This window comes from Vigna unguiculata, chromosome 3 (genome assembly GCF_004118075.2).
Source record: "Vigna unguiculata cultivar IT97K-499-35 chromosome 3, ASM411807v1, whole genome shotgun sequence".
In the NCBI taxonomy this organism is placed as follows: Eukaryota; Viridiplantae; Streptophyta; class Magnoliopsida; order Fabales; family Fabaceae; genus Vigna; species Vigna unguiculata.
Window position 1 is genome coordinate 64,296,582 of NC_040281.1, and position 17,593 is coordinate 64,314,174.

Below are 17,593 nucleotides of genomic sequence, written 5' to 3' on the forward strand. Positions count from 1 at the left end.
AATATAGCCCACAAATCAGGTTCTGCTTAAGGAATTCTAAACTGAAGGCAGAAACAAGTTTAAAATTCCAAGTATCACTCCTTAGAGGTAAAGGATTCTTGTTAATATAATAAAAGTATCTTTTTCGGTCAAATTTGGTAAAATACGTTTATGCGAATATAGATATTTGAAGAATACGTTATATCAAGTATGCCAAAGACTTTCCCAACAAAAGTATGCGAAACAAAATATATACGCAGCAAACACTGACCAGGAAATCCATTTTACAACTTTTTCTTTTCTTTGTGAATCAAACAAGAAAATAATTACTTCATCTTTTTCTTAATTAAATTCCGTCCACTTTTCTCAATCTTAATTAAACTTATTTATGGGTCTTCCATTCCCTCATCTTTTCTATGAACTAAACACTATTTACAAGTCTACGACTCTTTCTGTCATTTAAATATCAAACATAATTAATTATCTACAACTGACTAAAAAGTCTGTGGCAAGGGTAATCTTTGGTGAATGCATCTGTTCTGTTCACATACGAATCATTCTAATTGTCATTCGACAGAAAGTAATTTCGTCCTTTCTCGTGTTCATTCTACTGTCCTTTTCTAGAGTGGTCAGGAATATTTTAGAAAAAAAAAGTCATTCTACAATATATTTGTATCATTGTCGACAGAAGATGAAAAAGATAATTCTAGTACGAGATGATATAACACAAAAAGAAAAATTATATTTACAGTTTTTTTACTCTTACTATTATATGTGTAATATGTTCGTTTTATGATTCTAATAATGTACACAAGTCATTAATTTTATCAGATGTTAATATTGAATATTTTCGTCATTTTGACATACATCAGCTTAATTGACAAGTTGGACAAGTAAACTAATCAATAACATAGGAAACACTTCACAATTCAAACATATAAGTTGGTTTTTTGTGTTTTCATGTGTTCTTGCCGCCCGGTGAGGATCTACTTACTACCATCAGCGGCGAGGTTGAGTAATTGACAAAACCATATGTTGTCTTATGTATGGATGGATGTATATGAACACGCAAACCAATACAACTATGTATTAAACCATGTTGGATTGTTAAAGGAAATTGTCTTCTTAGTTAAGTTCCTCCTTGAATGGATCGATTCCTTGCACAAGAAAATTGATTTAGTTTTGATTAATATTTCGGTACATTTAATAAGTCTCACACCACTTAAAAATCGAGGATAAACGCAATTTAAATACTTTTTTTCTTTTCATCCTCTAAAGTGTTTCTTAAACACAAAACCGAGACAGAACTTCGCGACTCAAAACATCAAAACAGACAATACCTTATGATCGTGTCCGTACAATTAATAGACTTATCCGAACAATTTGTAGATTCATTTTTCAGTCTGATCATGTCATTAATGACGGTCAGTTGAGTTGTGTATATAGGATATTATAAACAAAGAAAACTCATCAGAGAGACCTACCAAAGTTCCCAAACAGTTAGATCTATTTTTCACACCATGGAAGTCCAATCTTCCTTGGCAATCATCATCTTCTTCTCACTCTCATTGCTTTTGCTTGCAAAGAACTATAAGCAAAAGGGTCTCAGAAAAATGCCACCAGGGCCATGGAAGCTACCTATCATAGGGAACCTGCATCAACTAGCAGTAGCAGGTACACTTCCTCATCGTGCTCTGGGAAAACTAGCACAAAAATATGGACCCTTGATGCACCTACAACTAGGTGAGATTTCTGCAGTGATTGTATCATCCCCCAACACAGCCAAGAAAATAATGAAAACACATGATCTTGCTTTTGCACAGAGGCTGAAATTTCTTGCTTCTGATATTATGGGCTATGGATCGGCAGACATAGCTTTTGCTCCATATGGTGATTACTGGAGACAGATGAGGAAATTATGTACATTGGAGCTTTTGAGTGCAAAGAAGGTTCAGTCATTCTTCCATATTAGAGAAGAAGAGGTGGCCAAACTCATAGAAACAATTCAGTCATCTGCAGGTGAACCAGTTGATATTTCTAGTAGATTTGGCTCTTCCATAAGTACCTTTGTTTCTAGAGCAACATTTGGTAAAATAACCGAAGATCATGAAGAATTTTTGTTGACTGTAAAGGAAGCAATAGAAGTTGCAGACGGCTTTGACCTTGCGGATGCGTTTCCTTCTCTCAAACCTATACATCACATAACCGGGTTGAAAGCCAAATTGGATAAGATGCATAACAAAAGTGACAAGATCTTAGAGAAGATCATGAAGGAAAATCAAGCTAAAGAAGGCACGGGAGAAGAAAAGAATGAAAATCTAGTTGAAGTTCTTTTAAGATTCCAACATAGAGGCAACCTTGAGACCCCAATTACGAACAACAATATCAAAGCTGTGATTTGGGTAAGTATTTCTGCCATATCATTTTCATCAGATTGTAAATTGGTTTAAATTCATACTCATGATTAATACAAGTATGTTAAAATATCAATGTTATGTTTTTGTCCTTGTCATGGCATTGAAATATATGTGAAACTATATTCAACTTTATGCAGGACATATTTTCTGCCGGGACGGATACTTCAACAAAAGTACTAGAGTGGGCTATGTCAGAAATGATGAGAAACCCAAGAGTAAGGGAGAAGGCACAAGATGAAATTAGAAAAAAGTTTAGTTTTAAGGAAACAATAGATGAGAACAACCTGGGCGAACTTAGGTATTTGAAGGCAGTGATAAGAGAAACCTTGAGGTTACACCCACCTCTTCCTTTGTTGCTTCCGAGAGAGTGCATAGAATCATGCAGGATTGCTGGTTATGATATACCCATTAAGACGAAAGTGATAGTGAACGCATGGGCAATAGGAAGAGATGCTGAGCACTGGCATGATGCGGAAAGCTTTGTACCAGAAAGGTTCCTTGATACATGTATCGATTTCAAAGGAACAGACTTTGAGTTTATCCCTTTTGGGGCAGGAAGGAGAATGTGTCCGGGACTCTCATTCGGTATAGCCAGTGTTGAGTTTGCTCTAGCTAAAATACTGTATCACTTCGACTGGGAACTCCCACCAGGAATGAAACCAGAGGAGATTGACATGGATGAAGCATTCGGAGCTGTGGTTGGAAGGAAAAACAACCTGCACTTGATTCCCATTCCTTACGATAATACTTTTAATCCGTGACGATAGTTCTATTTGTTAAGATATTATTTATTTTTAAATCATTCTCTTGCAAGGAAGATCCAAAAGAAAGTGTTATGTATTTGTATACCTTCTTTTAATTTGAAATTATCTAGAGAATAGTTTTTGGAACGATGATCAAGTTGAGATAGAGTCTAGATAGACTTGTCTCTATCCTGGCTTGATCATATCTTAATTAGGCTAAATCTTACTTAGTGTTAAAATGAACTTGGACTTAATCCAATTTGATTAAAAATGGATTGGCCCTAACTTAGACATTTCCACCTTTATTATGGATTGTACTAATTCGAATAAACTCATGCCTAAATTGATTTTGCTTTACCTGGATCTAAGTTGTCTAAATTCAATTTAGACTCAGATAAACTCAAATTATACTAACTAAATTGACTTAAATCCATACTAAATCAACTCAACTTAAATTCGAACTAATTCCGTATAATTAGGATATAAGTTACTCGGTTCAGCCTATACTAACTCAAAGGTTACTTGGTTCAGCCCATACTAACTCAATTTAACTTCGATTTGGATCAACTTACTTAAGTCAATCTCAATCTAATATTTCATAAAAATAAAATTGTTTAACATGAATAGAAAAAAAAATTACAAAATGCAAAATTAAAAAAAAAACAAAAAAAACGTAAAATTTTGACCAAAGAATAACATTAATCAAAATCAATTATAAATAATTATCAATATTGACATTTTTTCTAATTTATAACAATTTTAATATTTAAATAATTCTTTAAATTAACAATAACTAAAATATTTTATCTAAACATTAAAATTAAAATTCACTAAATATGAGTAGTCTTATTCATGCAAAATATGTGAACATTAAAATAATTTGAAATAAGATCAATTCAAATTTAATATATTTGAATGTTGTAAAAATTGTAAAATCTCCTATAGTAAAAGTTTTAATTAAGGCAAAATTATATGTATTTATTTACTAGAAGAGAGGTATTTATAGTGATTTCTCCTGTATATCTCTGCTTTTGAAAAAACACAACTCTAAGTTGAAAAGATGAAGAAAACAGTTTTTTAAGTAATTTACTACAACATTTTAAAAATCATGATAAGAAACTATTTTATTAAAGGACCACTGTTCTGAAAAAATAAATACAAGAGGCAACTTTATTCAAATCAGAATAGAATAAATATAAAGCAATTGTAACTTGCACTTAGATGGTCACGTACGGCTTTTTACATCATGGGAGATCTTATTTATTTTTATAATAATAATAATAATAATAATAATAATAATATAGGATGTAATAGTATTAGTGTGGCAAGATATTTGTAGAATAAAGAAATTTGAAGAATTGGTTACATCACGTGTAGCTTTACCACAAAATAGGAAATCCTAAAAAACAAATATTGCTTCATTCGAATTTAAGGCGTACAATTTGTGCTACAACAACAGGCACTGTCACACGTCCTCTCATCAATCACGCGCACTAACACGTGTAATGAAGGAATAATTTATTGAGAACCTAGTAGACCCTAATAACAAAGCTGATGTGTAATTTTTTTCTATCTAAATGGGAGCAGATCAAAAGGGTCTATATACATTAAAAAATCTGTTCACTACCAAAATTGGACGACTCCAGTATGCAAAAATATTCACAAGGAGCTCGAGAGGAAACAATACGAAAAAGTTCAATTTCAACGCCTCACCAATTATGCAACTGAGAAGTAATGCTTTTTTCAACAGGATGATATTGGGTATGCATGTATCTCCTAGCTTTCACTGAACCTGGCTGCTCAAGCCACTTGTCATATAAGCCTTTAATAATGGGATTGTCAAATGGTGATGCTGCCAAAACCTATTGTATAAAGAAAAATAATGAATCCCGAAGTAAAATTCTGATTGCAGAAAAGTAAACAAAACAACAAACTCAACAAAGGCTACTCACAGAAAAGCTGCAAACAAAAAAAGGAAGATAAAAACCTAATGGCAAAGTGCCAAAAAAGGGCAAGAAGCAAATATGGTAGAGCAGAGATCACCAATACGGATACATAATTTTGTCCTACAAGAATCTATATGTTTAGGCTTTTGATGCTCCCACTAATGCAGATGCAGACAAACAGTGAAGTGGCGAGTCAAGTTTTTTTTAATGAAAAGTGTGCACCTTAAAGTACTTGCTTGTATGAGATAATAGTACTTACATTTTCCATGTAAACTGATTCTAACAACTGACTCAGTTCTTTGGGAGACTGCCCTGAAACTGGTTTAATTTGACCTCCCCCATTTAAGCAACCTGATTCATGAACATTTTTTCAGTTCAATACTTACCAATTTTATGGGCCTCAAAAAAAAAGTATTCATAAAAAGTACTAACAAATAATAAAATTTCTGATAAAAGGAGAAAAGTATGGTACCTGAAGGGCATGCCATGATTTCTAGGAAATGATAATCACATTTCCCAGTTTTAAGTTTTCGTACAATGTTCTGTAGGTTCCGGAAACCATAACACAGAGCAAATTTCAACACTGTTTTTCCCTCAACCTGCACAGACAATATAAAGTAGAACAGTAAGCAAGAGTAGCCCTCTTGGTTTGGCAGGGTACTCTAATAGGATTGCAAACTCTCTAAAGGAAACAAAAATATCAAGATCTACTACTATTGCAGAAAGTGGGTAACTGTTTATACATATGGTTTATTGACACAGCAAAGCATCATAATCAAATAATCCTATTTTGAGCAAGAAATTTTGTAATCCAAAATATAAAAGAAACAATCCCAAATCAGAAAGCCTAATTTTGAATTTAAATTATTGACGAAACAATGGCCATAGGCACAATAAACCCCAAAAGAATATTCGACTAATACGTAACTTTTTCCCTAAAAGTAGTCATTTATGTCGGTTTGTTCCTTGAAGAGGTCCTATACTTGCTTGCAAAAGCACTGTTTGGGACCGCAAAAAGAGTATAGATGGGGGAGCAATGAGCAAATAAATGCAGCAATTTAGAAAAGTGCATCGTTTGAAACAATCAAAATAGAAGAATGAAGATATAAAAGGCGTGTATAGTACACCTTTTTATTTCCTCCGCACTTTTATTTCTTCACATAACTGTGAAGACCTGAAGATTGATTAGATGAAAAAGCTACAGATAATCAGTTATGTTTCTAACGTAATTTGTTATCCTTTCATCTCACAACAAAAGTATACGGATAACCGATTTTGTTTTATGCCACATACAGTGACATATATAATTTACTATATATTATTAATAAAAAATATTATTATTTTTCTCTTGTTTCCATTCTATTATCTTCAACCAACCACCTATTTTCCTTCGTGCCTTTTCTCACTTGCCCACTTCCTCTCCCTCTTTTTCTTTTCCCTCTACCAAACAAAGTATAAAAGTCCATATTACCAATTTCATCCCAAAGGAATAATTTTGCTGATGAAAATTTTCTTTCAAGGAACAAAGCAACATAAATTGACACAACATTATGAAAGAATGATGGCGGCAAGCAAAGACTGCTGCTGAAGGAATAATAATGGACTTGTTCATGAAAGAATGATGACTTTGAAGACTTAATGAGAGAATTTAAATAACACATCAAATGCCTCGGAAATTTATGTCATCAAGAAATAGCTCTAAGAAAATTACTAATAGTTCAATTAGTTATAATGCATATATATTCAACATTTTATAGCTAGATATTCGCATAAAATAGATAATGATAATATTCCTCACAAGCATAAAAATAATATTATAAACTTCACTATAACTTGCCTCCAGAGTTACTTCCTGAAAATCCGAATTCCTGATGTTTCTAAAGGTCAAAGAATCATCCATTTGTCTTCCAAAAAGTGTTTTAGCAGCATATCGGAAAATTGTTTCAGCATAACCTCCAGAGCTTCCACGGACCCCATAAAGGTATCCTTCTTCATTGATATTTGTTAGCCTGCAAGCACCGCACTACATCTGAACACCATTGTTTGACAAACACGTGAAATTAAATAATGGAAGCAAAAGTTAGTTTCATACATTTTGTCCAGAGGAGACTCTTCTAGGCTTCTCAAATCAACTTCTTTTGACTATAAGATTGAACCCCAAACAATCATTAGTATACATAGCATTAGTTAAAAGTGGAAAAAATGACAAGAAAAGTGTGAATGAATCAAAATTATAACCTGAATCAATTCCAAAACTTCTCCAGTAGTCAATACTGAATCTACCTCTGAAATCATATTAATTTCATTCTCATGCCCTTCAACACGGGACTCAGATTGGAAAACAAAGTCATCCCTAGCAGCTTCAAGCTTTTTATCATAACAAGGCATTACGGTGACATGGTAAACTTCTTCTGGCCTGCTAGAACAATTATTGAATTCTTTTACTGCGCATATAACTATCAAGAAATCATGCCAAATTATATTATATCACTAATGATTGAGGCATCATAATCATCAAAAAGATTAAGTGACATCCCTCAACTTCGAGGTAATATGTCTTTCCATCTCAAATTATAATTTAGAGTGAATAAACAACCTGAGTCCTAATTCTTGGCAAACATAGTTCTTTATGATAACTCCAACTGTTTGCTGTGGACTCTTCACTGATGAAATGTAAGGAAGAACAAAGGATCCAAGTTGCTTTTCTGCATAGCATATCCAACCTGCACGTAGATATTCACATCAATAACCAGAACTTCTTATGCACATTGAAAGTAAATCTGGTCCCCAACCCAATATCTCTTACACAAAATGAAATGGTATAAAGCATCGCAATAGAAACAAGGGGCCAAGTTAGTGAGAAACACAAACCATAGTCAACAGAACCTCCTGAAATTCCAGCTTATATTCCCACTTCAAAAGTCTGAATATACAAAAATCATCTAACATTTTTTCAAATTTTATTCGCAAATTCTACTATCAATATGTCATATAACTCCCTACATATGTTTTTATTGATAACATAATATTATATAATTTTAAATAAGCATCACTTTGTTGTGTTCTTATAATTTTGGTTTTGCTGGGCATTCATGTCCCAAATTCATGTCCAGCATCCAAGTCTATTGCTTCACAGACACAATTTGCATACCCTATGATATTGATAAGCTCAACAATCTATACCTGGGCATGCTGATGTAATCATAGGTAGGCTTGATTTACTCCTTTCATCATCAACCAATTGATTCTGTCTATACCTTGTGACGAACTCCACACAAGATTCGACAAGGGTCAAATCTCTACTGCAGCTTGTATCAAAAATTGCCTTCACTCCCAAGGACTTAAAAAATCTTGTCAGTTTTCTGAAAGCCTGTAATACCAAGAGTTTGGTTGTCAGCCAGGAGCACAAGAAGTTGAATTTTTCCCCAAATTTGTTTAAAACCAGAACCTTACCAAAATCATTTTAAGAGCAAGGTTAAATATACTTTAAGGTTTTCCTCGCTCATGTGGACGCTCACTTTCCATCTTAATTTGATTTTTCCAAAATTTCCTCAAATAATGAAAACAAAAATGTGTAAATTTTGTTCACTGTACTTATTTTCAATGTTTTCTTTCATCCTAGGGAGACCATTAATCATTTTCACTCCATTTTAATGTAACCCAGAGTCCCACTTCTCCAAACAAACATGCAGGTACTGTGTGATTTTAAGCCCGAGAAAGTTGTGAAGGTCTGTTGACTAAATGTTCTAGATTTTGGAGGGATAAAAACCATCAAAGATACTTACAACGACCGAACAATTTCTTTTTCATTTTAAACGAACCCAAACCTATTTAACCCAAAAAAATATTAAGAGTAAAGCAATATCTAAAGTGTCACCTGAATTGGAGAAATGCCAAAATGAGCAGCAATAGAAGCCCTTGACTGAGGAGAAAGAGACACAATCACAGCCTTTCCTGAATTAATATTGTTCAGAAACTCATCCAAACTTTGCTTCTCCAGCATAACTGTCTCTGCCGATGTGACGCATCCACTGCATTACCAGACAGATAAATTATGATTCCAAATAAAGCTTGAATTTTGACATATCAACAACACCATAGACTTAAGAAACACAGGAAATATAGAATTTTTAATGAATCATATATGTGGTCACTTAGACACTAAAGCTTTAGGCAGACGAAATTAAGCACTTAGATATTCCTAAGTCCAAGACATGATAACAAGCCCTAAATAAAAAGACCACAGAACCTAGAAAATTTGAATTCGTCAATTAAATAAAGCGATTTTTCTTTTCAAGTGAAAAGTTTGTTAGCTGCTCAGGTTATAATATAGGCTGGGCAGATGTGTACCATGTAAATATTACAGAATTGCTAAAGGTTACTCATTTTCAAGTTTTTCATTTCTAGTAAATTTGTTACACCCTTTTTACAGAGGGGAAACTCATTAGATTCAGTCATAATGCATTAGTGAAGAAATTAGTAATATCGTTTCTGACTTTCTACGTTTACTATTATTTCTGACCATCAATGTTAACTATTCTAACTTTGCTTTGGGTCACCACAAGTATATTTCTCTTCAACATTCCCCTGAATCAATGATTCATAGGAACTCGAGGGTATTCTCTTTTCTCCGAATCCCTATAACATTGACCACAGAGTACCACTTTCACTCTGCCAATATCACTACACATTTGCTAACCACAGAAACTAGTAAAACAGCAAAAAATATCCGCTGAATTGTAAATTCGCCCCCGAAAGGTACCTGTTCAAGGCAAAAAAATAAATAGAAAGAGAGAGAAAGACTAGCCTGCATGCCAAACAATCCTTGAGCGAAATTTTAACAGGTTCAGACTTGACCTGCTTGTTAGCAAGTGATACCTACAGTGAATTTACAAGTCATCAAGGGTTTGGCAACTGCTTCGCAAGATATTTGAATCCAATACAGAGAAGGAAACGAAAATACCTCTGGTTTATCGTTCTTTTTCAATCCCTTGAGGGAAACAATACATGCCTGCGATGGAGCGATGAAATCGTTGAGATCTCCAATCCGAAGCGCTGCCGAAAATTTCTCCGACATTCTCGGACAACTTAATAGCTAACAGCAACAGTAGCACCCCGTGAGTTAATGAACAAAGAATGAATCAAAGGATTAGGTTAGGGTTTTGATTGGAAGGGTAGGAACCTAAGCCACAATCACAAATAAAAAAAAGTAGTGTTCGGTTCCCTCGTTGAGTCAAAAGGAACGCAGAGGAGGGAAAGGAGAGCGAGAGAAAGCAACAAAAAACAGAAAATGCAACTCTGTGAACAGTGATAGAGGCCAGCGTGGGAAAGGTGAATATATCTTCCACGGTGGGGAACTTTTCCAGACCGTTAGATTTAGTGCTAGAATTAAGGGCCCATATTGTTTTTCTTTTTTTTTTCTTTTCTTTTTCTCTTTCCGGATTTACCCTCTATCCAGGCTCGAGTTACTCGGACACTCATCGGTGGTGGAAAGATAGTTGCCGGAGTTCATAGATAAGACCGTGTATGGCGGTGATAAATAGTCGGTGCGGCGGCAAGGATTTTCAATTATCAACTGTTTCGTCTCAGCTTTTGTTTTGCTTGGTGTGGAATGGTTTCCGTGAGTTCTCTTGCGATCTTAGAAAATAGTATATACAAGAAAAGAAACGAATAATAGACATTTCATAAGAAAAAAGAAAAAAACTCGATCGAAGTTGTCCTGTCTTTGGGTTATCTAATTGTGAGTCATAATAGAGAAGAAAAAGAAAAAAAAGTGTAGCACCATGCATCGTCTTATTAAGATTTCTAGTGTAACGATTGACTTCATTATTAAGATTTCTAGTGTAACGATTGACTTCATGTTTGTCTAATTTTTACAAAGTAAAAAAGCTAAACACAACATAAATATGAAGATCCACAAGTTGATTTGGTGTTGTATTTCTGATCTCAATTTTTTAAGCATGGACCTCCATTACAATTTTATCTTTAAAATATATTTCTAATGAAAAAATAAATGAGTATTTAAATTAAGTTTGATATTGAGTATGGGATGTACATATCTCGTCATAATACTCATCCCCGTTTAAATTATTAAAATATTCACAATTAATTAAGAAATCATATATATATTTTCTATTTTTTATTTCTTTCAATTATTTGGTTTGTCATGAAACTCATTCGCATCTCCAATATATTTTTCATTTTATCATAACATTTATGTTATTATGTCAAAATGATGTATGTTAATTAAAAAAAATTATGTCTTACATTTGAATATTTATTTTATTTTTTAATATTTTTATTTATTGTATATTTTTCTTTTACACGAGAATGCTTAATACTCTCAATTTAAGTGTTTAATAGTCTAAACCTTTCATTTACTAAGTAATATAAAAAAAAATTTACTTATTATTATTCATTTTTGTTTCATTTGAATAAATCTTTTGTTTTGCTAAAACAATTTTCATTCTTTTTCAACCATATAGTATATATGTTGATATTTGAAAAGTTTGCTTAGATATCTAAGGTATTTTTTATCTTATCATACCCTTAATTATACATTTATTTATTTTTTTGTGCGATTTCTTCAATAGTCTCTCAAATTATTTTTAAGACACACATTTGTTAATCTTTTAATATTTTTATTTGTTGTTTATTTTCATCATGTTTAGAATATTATTTCGATATATACTATCTAATTATTTTTTTATTTTCTAACTCATTATTAATCATACTGTAATTTTTTTACTATAATTGTATAAATAACTTTTATTTACTACAATATAAAAATTAATGTAATTGTCATGAATATTTTTTTATCACCATCCAACCTATATTGGAGTTCAAAAGATACAAGATCTATGTCAAAATCTTATTATTATGTTTATTATTTGTTCCTTGCGTCATTTTGATCAAGTGATGTATTATAACTTTGATTGGTGCATAAAAAAAAGATTTATTAGAATTTAAAAAATTTAAATAAACAAGCATTTAAAATATATTTTAATTTGAATATTTGTTTTCCTTTTATATTTTTTTGAAAATATTTTTAAATTTTATCCACTAGATTTCATTAATGTTTGGAAATTTAATAAATGTTCCGGTTCTCATAAAATTTTATTTGGTATTCTAATCTAAAATATAAATAATTATAATTTATTTAAAAATATTTGATATCAAAGAAACAACCATCCTCCTAATGTTGAATATTTGATAATATTATGTTTCCTTTACCGTAATTTTATTATTATTTTATAAAAATTAATTAAGATTGATAGTGAAGGAGTAAGAAAATGGATATGGGTACGAGATTATACCGTTACCCAGTGGGGATGGGGATGGGGACGAGACAAAAGTTTGATACCCGTTAAATTTAGGTATGGGGATGATGATGAATTTTTTCTACGATGATGGGTATGGGATAACGAAATTCGTCCCCGCTCCGTCCCGTTGTCATCCCTGGTCCTAAGCAACGTAGGATTTGGATGTACTGAAATAATATTTAATTTAGTTTTTATTAAATTTCATATCTTTTCATTTAAATATTTTATAATTTTTTTTTCATTTAAATGTATTAAGTTATGTGTATCTTAATTGTCTCTAGTATTAATAGAAAATCATAAATAATTTTTAAAACTTTTATCAATAAGGATGTTCAATGATGATGATTGAGATCATCATATTCCCAAATAACTTCAATATCAACTATAATTTTAAATAAATTATTTTCATCACCATGATATCATCCAATAAAAATAACTAAAAGTTACTTCTTATTTTACTTTCGACTCAATAATTTATATAGTTGGAAATCTAAGTTGAGTTAAGTCTTACTTTAGACAAAGAAGAGAGAGTGAAAAATATCATATAAGAAGGAAATCCATAAATCTATTGAATAAAAATATAAAAGTGAAACACTATATAAAAAACAACATTCATGAACTTATTATCTTAAAATTTTATATTATCATCTTAAAGTTTTATATTAAATTATCTTAAAATTTTATATTATTATCTTAAAGTTTGTTTTATATTAAATTATCTTAAAATTTTATATTATTATCTTAAAAGTTTTATATTAAAAGAGATGTGATAAGCTTATGTGATTTATCTTAGTCTCATCGATGTTTACATCTAGTTTTACTTTATATCTCTTTACGTATATTAATCTCTATATCATTTTATTTATTCATAGTACGTCGTATTTGACAAAGCGATAAAATGGGATACAATTTCTTCATCCAATTATCGAAGTCAATTATAAATTATAAAATTTTAAATACTTGATAAAAAGAAATTAATAGGAACTCCATGAGAAACGTATATCTTAATTAAGTAAAAAAAAAAATATCAATAAACTTTAAAAGATGACAAATGAGAAAAGTATAGTAAAACTAAAGTACACAAGTTTATTAAATTCACACGTGGAGGATGATTCACCATTCCCTATCATAATGTTTCATCCATAACCAAGAGGCTTCGAAATTAGCATCGAGGAAGAAAGAGTGACAAGGGAAGTAGGTGGTTAAGTTGAAGAAAGCACGGTATTTATTTAGTTTTCAATAATACCTACCAACCTGAATGTTTGTTTTTGTTGGTGCCATACAAACGGAAGAGACTAAAAGCAGAAATACAAGAGAGGACCACCATGCTAATGCTAACCACTAAAGAACATCCTATCCCTTCTCCCATTTGGTTGCAGAATTTGCCATACATGTTGCACACTTTCATCCACTGAAGTTCTGCTTGCCCTGCCTTTCCAATCATGCCAGATTGCAGTGCCGCCGCCACTGCAGCCACTGTCACATAAGCCATCACCTGTATAAACATAAACAATAACAACCTTCAACGTTTCGATTCAGGTTATGTTAAGAACGATTCGATTCATTCTCATGTTAAAGAATCTAGAATTTAAGAATGAGTCTAAGTTTTACATTGATTAAAAATAAAAAAGTGAAACACTACATAAGTATAAAGATCCATAAAGCTATCGTTTGACTCAGGTCTTATTGATGTTATATCTCTCCAGTAAAATCTCTCTATATACCGAAGGGCTCATAAATCTAACATGATATAAGTTGTTCTGTATTGGTTTTCATTCAATTATGAAAAATTGAATCGATTTGGATGAAACTGAAGCTAAACCAAACATGTTATTGGTGAGATAAGTTATTGTTGTGCAGTACTCTTGTTAAACTTCTCGACCATGATGTTTTTGAATGGTTCTTTAGGATCTAGAGTTGGTTTCTCTGACATTGATTTCCTTAAACTGTCCTTAAGAAAGATCTATATTTGTGACTGTCCCCACTCCCAAAAAAGAAATAGAAGAAAAGTCAAAGACGAGAGTTTTAGCATAATGATAACGCGTGGCCCTAGAAGTGCTTAGGCGATTTCAGACAATTTTAATTCTCAACAACTGCATATGAGATCCGAACGGGGATTAAATGTGAAAACATGATATGTGGTGGTGAGTGTCTCTCCTCTACTAGCATCGATCATGTACCGTTTTGTTTCCATGGGGTCCCGCAGTAGCAATTGTTCATGCTTCACGGCAAAAACTGAGGTAATTATGAATAGCCATACAAATTTGACTGCTTCACCCACGACTTCAACAAAAGTGACCCCACTCTCAAATTCTGACACTGGACGGGAATCTATGTAAGGAGTAAATACTTTGAACCGAATTAATTGTTGGCATGGTAGGTTGATCGGATGAATCCATCAACTCATTCAATTGTTTTTTGCCTGGTTAGTTTGATTTCGATTCACCATTTCATTTCATTCTCCAATCTGTTTCATCAAACAGTAGTTCAAGAACTTTGGATGAATTCCTTTTAAACAAAAAATATTACTACGACATGGGGTAGATTCGGCTTTGGGCAAATGCCATGTTTAGATAAAAAAAAGGGAACCCAAAAAGTACTGATTCTTTGGCTGTTGGCCATGGTCGAGTGCTGAGGATATACATACACACACTTAGCCTGTGTTTGAAGGAACATTTATGGATATGTTAGCTTTCACGCTGGAACTATACCTAACACACTTAAAAAAAAACATGAGAAAGTTAAAGCTATATGTACAGAGTTGGTTCTTGTTAAGATGGCAAAGTGAATGGATTTTCCTTATGAACTACTGCATAAAATCTGCAAAATCAAACATACTGCATGAAATTGATGCCGAATTGATGTTATGATGTGAAACTTAGATTAGTTTTTTCAGCCTAATGTAAAATCAATTTTGTCTCCAACAACTAAACATTTGAGTCTAGATTAGGATCACATTCACAATTGAGAGAAGAGAAAAACAATGGTCATGTTTATGGCAGCGAGAAGAGTGAAAATATAGGAACCTGATCACCAGAGAAAATGAGCCAAGCTAAGGGTTTGCTGAAGAGTACATGTCCTCTAACCATACTCACAACACAGCGCAATCCTTGGATTAAGGAGTACCCAACAGTTATTCCATTGGCAATTACCAAGAACCTGAAAAGTGTAGGCCATCAATATAAGAATTAGGAGAGAAGAAAAAGAAGTAAAAGAAGAAGAAGAAGAATGCAAAAGCTTACACCAAAGCCTTCATGTCTGTAAATTTAGCTTTCTTCTGAAAGGAGAAAAACTCTTTGACTTGGGAATCAGTGACCACAAGAACAATGGCAAGAACTCCTAGACCAAGGCTCACACCCCTTAGCACCATCTCTGCAATCCTCACCTTCCTATCCAACACTTTGAGTTTTGTTCCATGGTACACTGGAACAGTACCAGGACTAACACCCAAACCCAAATAACTCATTTTCCACTCTCAGATCAACACTCCAGTACAAGAAGAGAAACGGTAAGAAAAAACAAAATAGAAGAAATGAGAAAACAAAAGTGAACAGCGAAGAGGGTCTCCACTATTATTTATATATAACACAAAATTTGTTCTAATAAATTTCTAACGAGTGATGATGAAACCTAGTTGATAAGGCAATTGAAGAGTGCCTGCCAAGTGGTCAAAACCTAGAACTGAGAAGGCAGAGAAGAGAACACGTATTGAGAAAGGATACTCCACTCAACCATTAAACAAAAATGGGGTTATTAATTAAGAACACTGTTGTTATTTCTGGTTCTGCATTTAAGGACACTACTAAATAGCAAAAAAAATGTGGTTTTTAGAGCTTCTTCAAAAAAAAAAATTTCCAGAAATTAGTAGTGACAGTTTCTATAGTGTGTCTGACAAGGTAAAGCGTGCCTTAATTTCTGGTCATTTAAGGACCGTATGGTGCAGTTTTATGATGTCCGTGTCCGTTTTTTCTAAGTCTCAACAAACAAAGCTACAGTGAGTGAACATTGAATCATAAATAATTTGTGGACACCCCATATCTACTTAATACTTAGTAACAGTAAGAGATAGAGAATAAAAAAATGTAGTGGATGATATAACATGATGATAAAGAGATACATAAGAAAAAAATAATTACTATCATGTTGTGAGAATGTATCATTACTATTTTACTTGCAGCTATAATACTTTGAACACTTTTGACACTTCTTTCACCTAATTTCTCATTCATTTATTTATTTTTTTCCTCTCAACCAAATCAAGTGTGGAATAACAGTGAGTGCAAAAAATGTTGAAATGTGAAGAAGCAAAGCAATGATGAAAGATACATTAAGTTGTGGTGGGACATGTACTATGAGGTTGTGTTTGTGGTTGTGGTTGTGGTTGTGGTTGTGACTTTTTTGTGTTCACAAGTTCACATCTCACCAAATTTTGTATACTATTGTTAAGTTCTCCAAATTCCAAATGTTATTCTGAAATGTTGTAAAGAGGATAAAATAAAAGCGTGTGTGAAGGATGACCCACTGCACTCAGTAGTAAAGCAACCACTTCATTCCACTAACCAAGCACATCACCACTCACACTCTTAAACTATTTCTCCAAAGTGGTTGGTGTGATTTAGGATTTTATTTAAGGAAATAAAATTTGTTGGCGACCATCTCACAATTTGTACATGAGTAAAATAGTTTTAACAAAAATTAAACTTTTATATTTTTTTAAAAACAAGAAAGTAAATAATGATGAGGAATAATATCAAATGTGTCAAAATATCAGTGTTCTTTATTTAAATTCTTATTCTATGCAAAATATAAGTTTTGCTACTATATTATATTGTTTTTTACGTAAGTATGTCCATCAGCATGATATAATCAATAGTATAGCCATTCTTCATGATAATATAATTATATATAGTGAATTTAAAGTGAAACCAGTTTCTTTTGCAAATGAAAGCAGAGCCAATTAGCAAAAATTTGACCATACCAATTTCTTCATTTGTTTTTGTAAAAATGGAAAAAAAATTTCACCTCTCTGTCAGACCCAGCCCAAATAGCCCAACTTATGGTAAAGCAGTTAACTCGATGTAGTAAAGTGAAAAAAAAAAATTTATCATGTAGTAGCGCTATTTTATCATGGGACACAAAATTTTTAATAATTTAATTTTATTAGAAAGAGGAATATGAAAATTGAA

At 32.3% G+C, this 17,593-nt stretch overlaps 3 protein-coding genes across 4 annotated transcripts; 1 reads left to right on the forward strand and 2 right to left on the reverse strand.

The window, feature by feature from the left end:
- The first annotated feature begins 1,478 nt into the window (after window positions 1-1,478).
- Window positions 1,479-3,255, forward strand: LOC114177216 (cytochrome P450 71D8-like). The gene is made up of 2 exons (XM_028062482.1): window positions 1,479-2,381; window positions 2,534-3,255. Exons 1-2 carry the CDS (start codon window positions 1,500-1,502, stop codon window positions 3,155-3,157), a joined length of 1,506 nt encoding a protein of 501 aa, XP_027918283.1. The 5' UTR covers window positions 1,479-1,499; the 3' UTR covers window positions 3,158-3,255.
- Window positions 3,256-4,531: 1,276 nt separating this feature from the next.
- On the reverse strand, window positions 4,532-10,730 carry LOC114179142 (protein NAR1). 2 transcript variants are annotated; one of them, XM_028065373.1, is made up of 12 exons: window positions 10,268-10,730; window positions 10,049-10,180; window positions 9,893-9,963; window positions 8,963-9,116; window positions 8,269-8,455; window positions 7,682-7,808; window positions 7,324-7,504; window positions 7,178-7,227; window positions 6,923-7,094; window positions 5,558-5,684; window positions 5,345-5,436; window positions 4,532-5,001 (listed from the first exon to the last, which is right to left on the reverse strand). In XM_028065373.1, the coding sequence occupies exons 2-12, from the start codon at window positions 10,160-10,162 to the stop codon at window positions 4,849-4,851; spliced, it is 1,428 nt and encodes a 475-aa protein (XP_027921174.1). In that variant the 5' UTR covers window positions 10,163-10,180; window positions 10,268-10,730; the 3' UTR covers window positions 4,532-4,848. The 2 variants fall into 2 exon arrangements, with proteins under 2 accessions (XP_027921174.1, XP_027921175.1); XM_028065374.1 differs by having other exon boundaries at window positions 7,324-7,501; window positions 10,049-10,727.
- Window positions 10,731-13,468: 2,738 nt separating this feature from the next.
- On the reverse strand, window positions 13,469-16,287 carry LOC114175622 (CASP-like protein 2B1). The gene is made up of 3 exons (XM_028060384.1): window positions 15,650-16,287; window positions 15,434-15,566; window positions 13,469-13,902 (listed from the first exon to the last, which is right to left on the reverse strand). Exons 1-3 carry the CDS (start codon window positions 15,871-15,873, stop codon window positions 13,654-13,656), a joined length of 606 nt encoding a protein of 201 aa, XP_027916185.1. The 5' UTR covers window positions 15,874-16,287; the 3' UTR covers window positions 13,469-13,653.
- Window positions 16,288-17,593: the final 1,306 nt, after the last annotated feature.

Excerpts from the sequence above, each read along its gene's own strand:
- LOC114177216 (XM_028062482.1), top strand. The coding sequence starts at position 1,500 with ATGGAAGTCCAATCTTCCTTGGCAATCATCATCTTCTTCTCACTCTCA. Across the intron at positions 2,382-2,533 it reads ATATCAAAGCTGTGATTTGG|GACATATTTTCTGCCGGGAC; the intron begins GTAAGTATTTCT and ends AACTTTATGCAG.
- LOC114179142 (XM_028065373.1), bottom strand. The coding sequence starts at position 10,162 with ATGTCGGAGAAATTTTCGGCAGCGCTTCGGATTGGAGATCTCAACGAT. Across the intron at positions 9,117-9,892 it reads AAGGATTGTTTGGCATGCAG|TGGATGCGTCACATCGGCAG; the intron begins GCTAGTCTTTCT and ends CTGGTAATGCAG. Across the intron at positions 7,809-8,268 it reads GATTACATCAGCATGCCCAG|GTTGGATATGCTATGCAGAA; the intron begins GTATAGATTGTT and ends ATCTACGTGCAG.
- LOC114175622 (XM_028060384.1), bottom strand. The coding sequence starts at position 15,873 with ATGAGTTATTTGGGTTTGGGTGTTAGTCCTGGTACTGTTCCAGTGTAC. Across the intron at positions 15,567-15,649 it reads ACAGACATGAAGGCTTTGGT|GTTCTTGGTAATTGCCAATG; the intron begins GTAAGCTTTTGC and ends TACACTTTTCAG. Across the intron at positions 13,903-15,433 it reads TCATTTTCTCTGGTGATCAG|GTGATGGCTTATGTGACAGT; the intron begins GTTCCTATATTT and ends ATGTTTATACAG.